Source organism: Petaurus breviceps, unplaced genomic scaffold (genome assembly GCF_028583685.1).
Source record: "Petaurus breviceps papuanus isolate PSGF00001 unplaced genomic scaffold, PetGlider_PUasm1.0 90925, whole genome shotgun sequence".
In the NCBI taxonomy this organism is placed as follows: domain Eukaryota; kingdom Metazoa; phylum Chordata; class Mammalia; order Diprotodontia; family Petauridae; genus Petaurus; species Petaurus breviceps.
Window position 1 is genome coordinate 6673178 of NW_027187380.1, and position 12828 is coordinate 6686005.

Genomic DNA, 12828 nt, shown 5'->3' on the forward strand with positions numbered 1-12828 from the left:
TTCCTTCTAGAAATGTGCCCCGACCTACACTTGCAGGTTGGGTCTCCAGGGAACACAACTATTCCAAGGTTCTACTACTCTGAGGGTCTACACTCTTAAATTTATAGCTTATGAGCCCCACATCCCTGTTCCTCAGATCTGGCTCCTGTCTTGACTATTATGCAGTCTCCTACTGGTAAAGTAGCTATGCTACAAAGAAATGCTCCTCTACTCCCTAAATCCCACCCACCCAAGTGAGGAATGATTCCCTTTCAAGTGCTAGGTTTTTCTTCCAAGGCTGGCTTTCTTCTTTGCTGCCATTGGTCATACTTCTAGAGTTGTCTCCCACCACTGCTGCTTTCTAGAAAATGCAACTTGTCTTTCAAAGGGGCTATTAGGGCCAATAGCTAGATGCTCTGTATTTCCATCAAGCTCAACTGAAGTTCTCCATACCTTATAAAGAGAAAATGAAGGCACTTTTTTGTACTTCCTTTAAGACCTTAACACCTCATTGTCTCTCTCATTTGCCCCTGCTTTCCTTATAACTTATATGAATAAGTTGTCCTGATCATCTCCCCTGCCATAGGTCTGATCCTGTCATAGCATGCTATGCTAACTTGTGCACCTGCATCCCTCAATAAAATATAAGCTCTTTGAAGGTAGAAACTAGCTCATATTTTGTTTGTCTTTGTAGTTCTAATGTCTAGCATAGTACTTTGTACCTAGTATGCATATAAATGTTTGTCAAATCTAACTGAATAAATATCCTTGTGAAATAAGCATCAGGGCATTATTATGCCCATGTTATAGAGGAAGAAGTTGAGGCCCAGAGAGGGAAAATTTTGACTGACTAGTTTCTGGCTCATCATCATCATTGCTGACATTTATATAGAACCTACTGAGTGCCAGGTACTCTACTAAGCACTATAGAAATATATCTTGGGGCAACTAGGTGGCACAATGAATAGAGCACTGGCCCTGGAGTCAGGAGGACCTGAGTTCAAATCCAGCCTCAGACACAACACAAAACTAGCTGTGTGACCTTTGGAAAATCACTTAACCCCAATTGCCCTACCTTCCCCCCTCCAAAAAAAAAAGCAAAAAGAAAAATCTAAAAAACAAAGATATGTATATATTTCATTTGATCCTCACAAGAACGCCAGGAGGTTAGTGCTATTACTACCCCATTGTACAGAAGAGTAACTGAGTAACTGCATGTTGAATGATAATGAAGGGGTGACAATGCTGCCCTCTATTTTTTGGATGGGGTACACAGGGCAATTGGGGCTAAGTGACTTTCCCAAGGTCACACAGCTAGTAAGTGTGTCAAGTCTCTGAGGCCGAATTTGAACTCAGGTCCTCCTGACTCCAGGGCCAGTGCTCTATTCTCTGTGCCACCTAGCTGCCCCCTCTATTTTTTTTTAAAGCAATCGGGGTTAAGTAACTTGCTCAAGGTTACACGGCCAGTTATTTCTGGGTGTGGTGCTGAGTATCTGAGCCCAGATTTGATCCAGGTCATCCCAACACTGGAGCCAGCGCTCTTACTCGCCGAGCCACCTGGTCACCCCTTGCCCCCTCTATTTTTGATGATCAAAGTGGGTTGCCCAGGTTGGTGATCTGGAATCTCTTCCAAACCCAGCAGCAAAACTAGTCCCTAGAAAGAGAGAGTAACAAAACAAATGAAGCTAGAAATGCAATTCACCCAGCCTGGCCCTTAGCCCCCGTCCCCCCTCTCTTCTTGTTTCTAATTAACCTTTGTGGGGGTGGGCAGCCCTAGGTGTTCTCTCTGATGCCCTCCCCCTCACTCTGCCCTTTCAGACCAGCCCTGAAAGGTTAATTACCAAATCAGCCCATCCAATGAAATTTTGTCTCTGTGCCTTAAAGACCAAATCACACTTTGGCAATGAGGCTATTTATGGCGTCTAATAAGCATTTTTCGGAGTGATTAACCTTTATGCCGTGGAAATCTTGAGCTCTGTGCTTGTTTGCTGTGCTTAAGGGACAGCCTGAGGCAGGATTCGGCAGGTGCAGAGGCTTGCCAGCCTGGAATATCGGTGGCTTCAGTCCACAGACCCCCCCCACTCCCATCCCCTTACCCCCATCTCTACCTTACCTAACCCCCCACCAAATGGCATCCTTCTTAGGATCACAGGATTTCAGAAAGAACAGAGAGCTTTGATTATCATCTAGTCTAAAAAAACCCTCTTCATTTCACAGCTGAGGAAACTGAGATCCAGAGAAGTCAAATAATTTGCCCACTGTCACATAAGTCAAACACTACAGAGCTGGGATTTGAACCCTGATCTTGTGGGTCTCCCTCCAGTGTTCCTCTAACTAGTTGCTGCTGACTTTACTGTGGTCATATGTCTTTTCTAAAGCACAGGGATCTGTCCTTAGTCCCTTCTGTATCCTTTGACACACCCTGCTCCGCACATAGTAGGTGCCCTGTTAATTGCTGAATCCAGAGACACTATTGTATCATAGGAGGAATAGCCTTAGAATAAGTCCCCAGGGAATAAGACCCAGGTTCTAGCTCCAGCCCTGCCAGGGACCTAGCTACTTAACCTTGGGGAAATCAACTTCCTACTGTGATCCTTCATTTCCTCATCTATAAAATGGGCATAATATTTTAACTACTTATAGCATAAGACTGTTGGATATAGAAGCTAGCATTTATTTACATAAATACATGAATAAATATATAAAGCTTTTTAAGGTTTGCAAAGCACTTTATTTATGTTATCTCACTGGATCCTTATAGCAACCCTGGAGGGTAGGCACCATTATCATTCCCCATTTTACAGATTTAGAAACTGAACCTAAGAAAGTTGTGACTTGCCCAGGTTCACACAGCTAAGTGTCTCAGTAAGGATTCAATCTCAGGTTTAACTCAAGGTGCCAGTTAGTTGCCTCATAAGTACTTTGTAAACTGACAAGAGTTATGTAAACATCAGCTCTTACTATTGTTAAACCCAATGCTTGCTTATTCTCCGGTCTTTGGGAGTGGGTGGGAAAGGGAACACTGTGGATTGGAAATATGTGGATTCTTTTGGTGCTCTTAAATCTTTCCTCCCTACCCCCTGCCTTTCCTGGTGACCTGGATCCTGGATCCTAGCTCTCTCTAGAGAGCCTTCCTTGTTTCTTCCCTTACCCAGTTGTTAGCAGTGTCTTCTTCCTAAAATTACTCTCTATTCCTTAGTTGAATTGTTAGTTACTTTTAATTCAATACATGTTGTTTTCTGTCCCTTCCCCAATCATCCCTCAGTCCCCCACCAGCACAATCTCAGCTACTTGAGGACAAGAACCATTTTGTCTTTGTATCTCAAGCACCTAGCATTGTGCCTTTCTTGTACTATGCATTTAATAAATGTTTATTGAACCACATTTCTTCTCTTCTGGCCTTTGCCAATGTACCTATAACCCTGCGGATGCTGCACAGATACTAATAGAGTTTGTAGAGGGATTCTCATTTACTCATGGAATTGGATTATTTGGTTACCAGAGTTCTTTCCTACTCTGAGATTTGTGATAATGTAATATATCCTAGGTGGTTTTGCATTTTAATTAGGGAATCTTGAAGGTTGTTGTTTCCGATTCTTTATGACTCCACTTGGGGTTTTCTTGGCAAAGATACTGAAGTGATTTGTCATTTCCTTCTCTAGTTCATTTTACTGATGAGGAAACTGAGGCAGAGAGGGTTAAGTGACTTTCCCAGGGTCACAAAGCTAGTAAGTGTCTGAGGTCAGATTTGAACTCAAGGAAGATCAGTCTTCCTGACTCCAGGCGTGGTGCTCTACCTACGGCACCAGCTAACTGTCCTGTTCTTGAAGGTGGGAAAGGCTTTAAGGTACAAGGGTGGGATAATGGATAGTTGGATTGATCTCTGGGGGAATGTGTCAGCCTGAGAACCTCTCAAATCATGGCAACTAGACAGTCTGCAAATGTTGCTAGCTCTGGACTCAGACTGCTTTCCTTGTGGTTCAATTCTGCCCTTGGAGGTAGGGGCAAGAGGGAGGGGCCCCAGGGGAAAAAAAACATTTCCATCTAGGCTATATGGTTTAAGAATGCAAACCTCTCACTCCCCCTTTAAGAGGCTGTTTGTATGGTCCTTCACTCTTACCATATGCCACTTCACTGATTACAAGCCATGGATTTTTCTGGCCATAAAAATATGCCTTTATAAAAAATGAATATTAAAGTGTCCCTGATTGGACCCTGCATGTTTTATGCTGCTGGCCCCCTAGTCCTAGCTCTGAAAAAAGGGTAAGAATTTGTACGAGGTGCAGGAAGTCTTCATTATACCTCTAAGGCCTCCATTTTCTAATGTGTGGTGGGTTGTGGGAGATTGAGGATAGGTTCTCTCTGTTAGGGCAGCAAACTTTGAGAAAGACCCTTCTCTCTGCTCAGAGATCAAGGGAAGAAAATGGATAGCTTCCATCCTTCTTTGCCCCAGCTTTTTGTTTATGAAATGAAGATAAACAGTAGAGTTATTTCCTAGGGAGTTAAACCAAGGAGGCTGTGGTGTTTAATTTCTGGTTAATAAAATGTTAGAACTTTCTTAGGACAGGAAAATCATATGGGCTGCTCTAATATATAGTACATTTGGAAGATCCAAAGAGGAAGTGAATTGGTCATTGTGTGAGAATGAAGCAACAGGAAAATGGCTCACATGCTTTATGAGTATTGTCAAGTTGTTGTTATTATTATTAATAGCTAACATTTATATAGTACCTACTACGTGACAGGTAAGGGGAACTAGGCGGCAAAGTGGATAGTGTTTTGGGCCTGGAATCAGGAAAACTCATCTTCCTGAGTTAAATCCTGCTCCTGATGCTTCCTAGATGTGTGACCCCGGACAAGTCACTTAACCCTGTATTCCTCAGTTTCCTCATCTGTAAAATGAGCTGGAGAAGGAAATGGGGAACCACTCTGGAATCTTTGCCAAGAAAATCCCAAATGGGGTCATGAAGAATTGAACTGAACAATTACTAAACAATGACGTATGAGGTACTGTGCTAAGGGCTATAATCATTATCTCATTTGATCCTTAAAACAATACTACAAAGTAGGTACAACTATTAACTCCATTTTACAGATGAGGAAACTGAAGTTGACAAAGGTTAAGTGACTTGTCCAGGGTCATATAGCTAGTAAATGTCTGAGGTGGATTTGAACTCAGGTCTTCCTGACTTCAGGCCCCAAACTCCAGGCTGTGCTGCCCCAGAACCAGAGGAAGTCCTCCAGTATCTTAGAACATGGAAACAAATAATACAACTGTCCAGTTTTCCTCTCCCTGAAAATGAGTGGAAAACAGAGAATGTGAGTATAATGAGAGGGGGCATGAAAAAAGAGAAATGAAAAAAAAAACAGTAGTAATGTGGAAAGAACACTAGCTCTGATGTCAGAGGACCTGAGTTCTAATGCTGTTTCTGTTACTACCTTGGGCAAGTCACTTAACTTCCCTAGGGCTCAGTTTCCTCATTTGTAAAGTAAATCTTAAACTCAGTCCCTTCCCTCTCAGGATGTAGGAACTATAAGAAATCATAGAAAGTTACAACTGGAAAGGACCTCAGAGGTCCTATGATCATCATGTCTTCAGGAGCTGAAGCCTCCAGCTCCTCAGCAGCCCCAGTTACTGAAGCCCCTGGAAAGAAAGTGTCAGTGCCAAATAGTCCAGCCTCATAAAGGCTTTATCAGTGGAAATAACATTAAATAAGGTGAATTACCATCTACTTCACTGCTGCACCTTAAGCACCATGGGATCTTTCCAGATGACTTGAAGCTGAAACTTTCTATGCTTCCTGTGAAGCATCCTCCCCCTATTACTGTGTAACCTCTTTGAGGGTAGAGAATGTATTTGCTTTTCAATTTGTATCCTCAGTGCTTAGCTCAATGCTCGGCACATAGTAGGCACTTAATAAGTGTTTTTTCATTCATTTATCAGAGATCTACCCCCAGTATCAAATGTGTCTGCATTTTTCTTTTCTAATTCTATTTTCCTCTTTGAGAAGAAGCCACTCCTTCCCCCACCCCCACCCCCACACCCCTGCTCTGTCCTTGGCTTAAACATGTATATCATAGATTGAGGTTGCCTCAGTAGGAGATTTCTTCAGAACCCATTTCAGTAACAGAATTTGAAGCTACAAAGTTGTCAGAACATTTTGACCAGTCAATTAAACCAAAGACAAAAAACCATTAGACTCTTTTCTTTCTTTTCTTTTTTTGAGGGAGAAATTAAAAATCTAAAGTGGGAGTTTAGGAAGAAAAATAGTATATGTTCCCCAAGATGCATTGTACCTAGTAGGGACTTTCTTCTCAGTCCCCTTTACTAGTTCATCACCCTTACCTTGCCCCCAACTGTTTGTGTACCCCAAAGGTTTGTTTAGGCTTTTTTCTTTTCTCTCTTTACATGCCCTCTGATGATCCTACTAGCCTCTGAGTGTCCAATTGTCATCTATGTTCATATAACACCCAGATCTTTCCTAGTCTCTCTCTCAAATGCTCTTGAAATCCCCTATCACCAACTTCTTGTTGGACATTTCAAACCGGATATCGCAAAGGCATTTCAAACGTAAAATGGTTAAAGCAGGACTTTTTCTCTTTCTCCCAATGACCATCTGTCTTCCTAACTTCCCTGTTGCTGTTGAGAACACCACTGTCCTTCCACTCACCCAGTTTTACAACTTCTTAGTTATCCCTGGTCTTCATTCCTTCTCAGCTGCCATATCCAATCAACTACCAGGCCTTGCTATTACTTCCTTCACAGCACCTCTCACATCCATTAGCATCTCTCACATCCATTCTCATCTCCCCATTGACAGGGTCACCGCCCCAAGTGCATGGTCTCATCACCTCTCACCTGGACGATTTTAGCAGCCTCTTAATTCATCTCTCTGCTTCATCCTCCTCCTAGCTGTCAAAAGTGCTATTCCCAAAGTGCAGGTCAGATCACACAGCCCCCTTGTACAGAAAGCTTCAGTGGTTACCCCTCGGCTCCAGGCTAAAGCAAAAACTCCTCTGTTTGGCATTCAAAGTTTTTCATATTTTGTCTTCAGACTACCAGGCATATTATACATTTCTTCCTCTCATGTACTTTACAATCTAAGTCAACTGGTCTTCTTAGCTTTCCTCACACAGATATCCCAGCTCCCCCTTTCTCTGTCTTTGAATGGGTTGTTCCTCCTGCCTGGGATGCACTCTCCCTTTCCTTCCACTTTCTTAGCATCCGGAGACTCAGCTAAAGCACCAATATATGAAGCTATTTCTAATCTCTCCCAGCTGCTAGTGATCCCCACAACAAATTACTTTGTATCCAATTTGAATATTTTAAAAAAGCATTTATATAGCACCTACTATGGGTAAGCACTCTACACTTATCTCATTTGACCCTCACAACAACTCCACAAAAGTAGCTGCTGTTATCATTCCCATATTACAGTTGAGGAAACTAAAACTGCAGCGTTTACATGAGTTACTTAGGGTCACGCAACTAGGAAATGTCCGAGACTAGATTTGAACTCAGGTCTTCCTGATTTCAGGCTCAGTACTCTATCCATCTAGCTACATGTGTGTGTGTATACATATATATGTGTGTGTGTATGTATATGTGTATATATCTATATTCCTATATTACAATGGGACTGGAGGTGATTTGCCTTCCTTGTTCTCCATTAAGGAATCCCTCTCAGCTCTGGACCTACATGTGTACAGACTGTGTTCACAGCTGAGAGGAGCAGGGAAACCCAAAGTTTGCCCATCATACCAAAATACCAAATCCTTTCTGTACTGAGTCACCTGTTTCCCTGGAAGTGGCCAATGCACAGGCTCCTCACTCAATGGGGTGAGTTCTACAGAAGGTTGCTGTTTTACGTCCCAGTATGCATACACACACACACACACACACACACACACACACACACACACACACACATATATATATATATACATACACATGTTGTTTCTCTTAGTGAAAATATAAACTTCTTGGAAGCAAGGATCATTTCATTTTTGTCTATATCCCTATCACCTAGTATAATGTCTGACATACAGTAGGCACTTAATGTATGCTTGTTGAATTAAATTGAGGATGACTGGGTATTGTGCCTAGAATTCACAGTGCCCTCTGACCTTACCCACATAGCTATCTCAGCATCCTTGTGGCCCACATCTCTCCCTACCATGGTGCAATAAGCTGGGGCTTCTCCATGACCTTTATTTACCCTGGGGGCTCAGCAGCAGCCAGGGTAGTGAAGGCATCCCTAGAAGCAAGAGGTCACAACTATTCCCTGGAATCCAAGGACAGGCAGGCAGACAACACAGGCTTAGATCCCCAACACATTTATCACCAATGAGCAGGGTGGGCATGTGTGAGCACACTGGAAAGTGCCTAATTAAAGGGAGACTTTGAACAGTAGCATTGCAGCTGAGAAGGGGCAGGGCTGAACTATAATGAGTCTCTAATATTAGCAAAAGGAATTCAGTTCTGCCTGCCTGGAGGAGTGGGGCTGCTCTGCTCTGCAAGGAGGGAATCCCAGGGGAATTGACTCTTTAAGAAGAGTCTTCCTTTCCCCAGTGTATCTGCTCTGGGGGCAGATATAGTTGAGGAGGGGGAAAGCACTGCTTGAAAGTGACAGAATTTCAGGCATGAAAAGAAAAGGGAAAACTGTCAGAATCCCTCCCCCTGAAAATGAATGGGGAGAAAGGAATGTGAGTATATTGAGAGAAGATGGGGTTATATCCAGAGAGAGGATAACAATGTGGCACTGTAGAAAGATTATCACTGGCTCTGACGTCAGACAATCGGGGTTCAAACCCAGTCTTTGCTACTTATTTCCTCATTTGTAAAGTAAAGCAGTTGAACTAGGTGGCCTTTGAGATCCCCTGCCCCCATTTATCAGAGTGAACACGGCCTGCACATTTGTGGGTCCAGAGTTGAGAGGGGCTCCTTAGTGGAGAACAAGGAAAGCAAATGGCCCGGTCCACTGGGCCCAGATACAAAGGAGGAGAGGCCATAGAAAGTTAGAGCTGGAAAGTACTCCTAAGACCATGTGGTCTCATTTTAGAAGAAGGAAGTGAAGACCCAGAGAGATGATATCCTTTGTCCAATTTCACACAGCTAATTAATAGCAGAGCCAGAAGAATTTAGTTTGGTCTTTTGTCTCTCATATGGGACTACATCTTAAATTTAATTCAATAAACATAATTCTTCTGGAAAGTGGGATTTAACAGTTATTTTAGCATCGTGGTTTAGTCCTAAATCTTGGAAGAGAGATGAAAAGTAAATATTCCTAGCTATCTTCCCCCTACCCCCAGGAATAGCTCCCCTTTATAGACATTGCCTACAAGCTTCAAAGCACCTTCTCAATACTGTGAAGGAGACAGTGTAGACATGAGCTCCATTTTACAAATGAGGAAACTGAGGCTCAGAGGTGAACTCACAAGGTCACACAGAAAAGTACCAGCACCTGGATTTAAGTCAAGGCTTTCTGCCTCCAAGTCTAGGGCTATTTCCACTACCACAAGAAAAATCTCTGTGCTTGGGCTCCTCCAGTTTGGTGACAGCACCCCCTTCATGGGCTCCCACCCTTAGCTTCCTACCAGAACAGAAGCAGGCCTTTGATGTAAGAACAAAGGATACTAAAAGGGAAAGAAAACGGGAAGGTTAACAGTGGACAGAAAGGAAAGGGAACAAACATTTATTAAGTACCTACTTTGTGCCAGGCACTGAGCCAAGCACTTTATAAACATTATCTCTTTTGAATCTCCCATGAACCCTGATAGGTAGAAGGATAGAATGCCAGACTTGGAATCAGGAAGTCCTGAGTTCAAATGCTGCCTCAGACATCTACTAGCCATTTGGATTCATACAAGTGGCTTAAGTGCTCTTTGCCTCAGTTTCCTCAACTGCAAAATGGGCATAATAATAGCACCTACCTCCTATGGTTGTTGTAAAGATCAAATAAGACAATATTGACAAAGTTCTTTACAAAACTTACAGTGCTATACAAATGCTAGCTATTGCTATTATTAGTATTGTTATTGTTATTATTATCATATTCAGGATTTAAATTCAGTCCCTCTAACTAGAAACAGGGTATTCTTTTCACCACACACTCCACAAGATCTCTCAGCTTCCCTTCACAGCAGTTTGATTTTCTTTGCTCTATCCCAGGGCAGCTAGGTATGGTACAATGGATAGTCTGTGGGGACCTGGAGTCCAGAAGACTCATCTTTCTGAGTTCAAATCTGGTCTCAGGCACTTATTAAATGTGTGATGCTGGGCAAGTCACTTAACCCAGTTTGCCTGAGTGTCCTCATAGATAAAATGAGCTGGAGAAGGAAATGGCAAACCACTCCAGGATTTTTTGCCAAAAAAAACAACCAAAATCCAAATGGGATTATGAAGAGTTAGACATGACTGAATAACAACAACAAAATCTTTATCCCAAGCTAAGTGTTAAGTTGTCACTTACTTGGCAGTTTTTCAAATGACCAAATGTGTCCATTAGGATGTTGTAGAATCTGTAAGAAATGAGAATCTAGGGCTGTGCTTCCTGCCCATTGCAGGATATTTACTTACCTTACCATAGAGAGGAATTCCATGCCCCAGTAGCTGCTAGACTTTTGGGGGGCCTTTTCCAATGGAGGGAGGCAAGCTGACTGTTTTGCACTTGATAAAGTACACCATTTTGGCTTCAGTACATAAATGTTTAGAGGCAATGTGGCATAGTGGAGTGAGTCCAGAGTTTAGTTAAGAGGACCTAGGTTCAAATTCCAATTCTGCTATTTAATGTTTGTGTGACCCTGGGTGAGTCACTTCTCCTAAATGTGTTTCGTCACCTATAAAATGAAGGCATTGGACTTGATAACATTTGAGGTTCCTTCTAGCTCCAGCGACGCTCTAGTTTTGGCTGCCTTGTCCAGAGTGGGCTCTTTCAGAACAATTGGAGTATCCTAACCATGTTTCTCTCTTCTCCATGACCCCTATAGGCCCTTCTTCTGTGGCTTGCACCAGTCTCAGCCTCACTCCAGGATCAGTACTGTGAGAGCCTATCTTTAGTCAACAACACCACTGGTAAGTACTCCAAGGCATCTTCCTTCTCCCTTTTCTCCAACTGCTCCCTAAACAGCATGCACCAGCGTTGAAGAAATAATAGCACAAAAGCCATCCCTATTAGGCCTCCATTTCTTAGGGAGATTCCCTATTTCCAGTTCCTATATATATATCTGCCAGAAAATATCTTCCTTCAATGCCATTTTCATCATATCCCTCCATGGCTCAAGAACCCCAGTATTATTCCCCATTGTCTAAAGCCATCTGTTGAAGCCCTGATAGTTCTCAAAGTTCATCTCTTCTTTTTCTCCATACTGAGGCATTACCCCATCCTACCAACTAGCAGGAATAGACTTTTAAGAACCCTTTCTCTTCCTCACCCCAATCCCAGCCTGGATGCTGACTTCTCTCCCCACCATCTCTGTCAATGGTAACCAAAACCTTACCACTTTGATCCTTGGGCCCATTATTCCCTTTCCAATAGTCATTGGTCAGGGACCATCTGCCCTGCCATTGCTAACCAAGGTCCATGGGGTCTTATCATCTTCAGTCCTTCTCCTACTTAGTTCCACTTGGCCCGTCTATCTGCCATGAAACTGAACCCTCTTTTATGTGTTATCTCCCTGAATTAGAATGTGTTTGTGTTTGTACATCCTGCATTTGGCACCCTAAAGTGCCAAACACATGCTTCTATTTTCTATTCCATGAAAATCACGGTCAGAGCTACCTTTCTGAATTGTACCAGCAGAGCTTGATTCTGATTGCCCAGTCCCACACAATAGTGCCTAGCAGTGGGTATCAGGCTTATGTATCAGATGGGAGAATTAGAGAGATATGCCACCTAGAGGCAGAAGAAGGGTGGGAGCAGTAGAGGAGAGAAGGAATGGTAACAGAAGATTGGTCTCCTTTGTGTCTCCTTTGCTTGGGTTTTAGCTAATTATTTAATAAAATTTTATTCAGTACCTACAGTGGGTGGAGCACTGTACCCATTGTAATGGGAAAGGCAGAAGAAAGAAGAAACAGAAGCTGACTAGAGTCTGATGGTGGGGAAAGGGGAGGACAACGTGGGTAGGGAAAAGGAGAAGGCGTGTACCTGAAATAACTTAGACATAATGAAGATAAACTCCATGAAGGTAATCTTTGTAATGGGCTTTTTATTTCCCCAAAGACTGGTTTCAAGTAGCATGTCAATAAGTATAAAATCCTTTCCTGCTAATCAAAGAAATGAGTGCTATATGGAGGTAGAATAATGGCTTTCTTAGACTAGGAATGGAAGTGATCTAAGAAGGCTTCCTCACATACTTTGCATTCTATCCTTATAACAACTTTGTGAGATCAGTTTGTATGAGTATCATTCCTATTTTGTCTTACAGATGAGAAAACTGGACTCAGAAAAACTAATTTAATGGTAACTCATTTCATTAGGCAAGGGAAGACGGAATGATATAGAAAAAATTTGGAGGCAGGACTTACCAAGTTGTGTACAGAGAATGAAAAAGCAGAGGTCCATGGTTGGATGAGTGGCTTTAGTGAGGGCAAAAGGAAGAGATGAGCCTAGGGAATCATCAGGAGCTCAGTTGATATGTAAGGAATTTGGATTAGATATATCAGGCCACAGGGTGCTGCTAGGGTTCTTGAGTCAAGGAGGAGCATGAGAATGGCACTGGAGGAAGATAAGTGTGGCAGGCATGTATGAAGAGGAGCTGGAAGCAATAATTCCCTCTAGGAAATGGAGGCCTCCTAATAGGAATGGCCCTGGTGACCCATGACAGAAGGAATGGCTGGTCAGGCTCCAT

At 42.7% G+C, this 12828-nt stretch overlaps 1 protein-coding gene across 1 annotated transcript in view; it reads left to right on the plus strand.

The window, feature by feature from the left end:
• The first annotated feature begins 4974 nt into the window (after positions 1 to 4974).
• CRHR1 (corticotropin releasing hormone receptor 1) overlaps positions 4975 to 12828 on the plus strand; it is a 56674-nt gene continuing 48820 nt past the window's right edge. Inside the window, 2 exon segments of the mRNA XM_069076848.1 lie at positions 4975 to 4986; positions 10969 to 11053. Of these exon segments, the coding sequence (XP_068932949.1) occupies positions 4975 to 4986; positions 10969 to 11053 (97 nt within the window).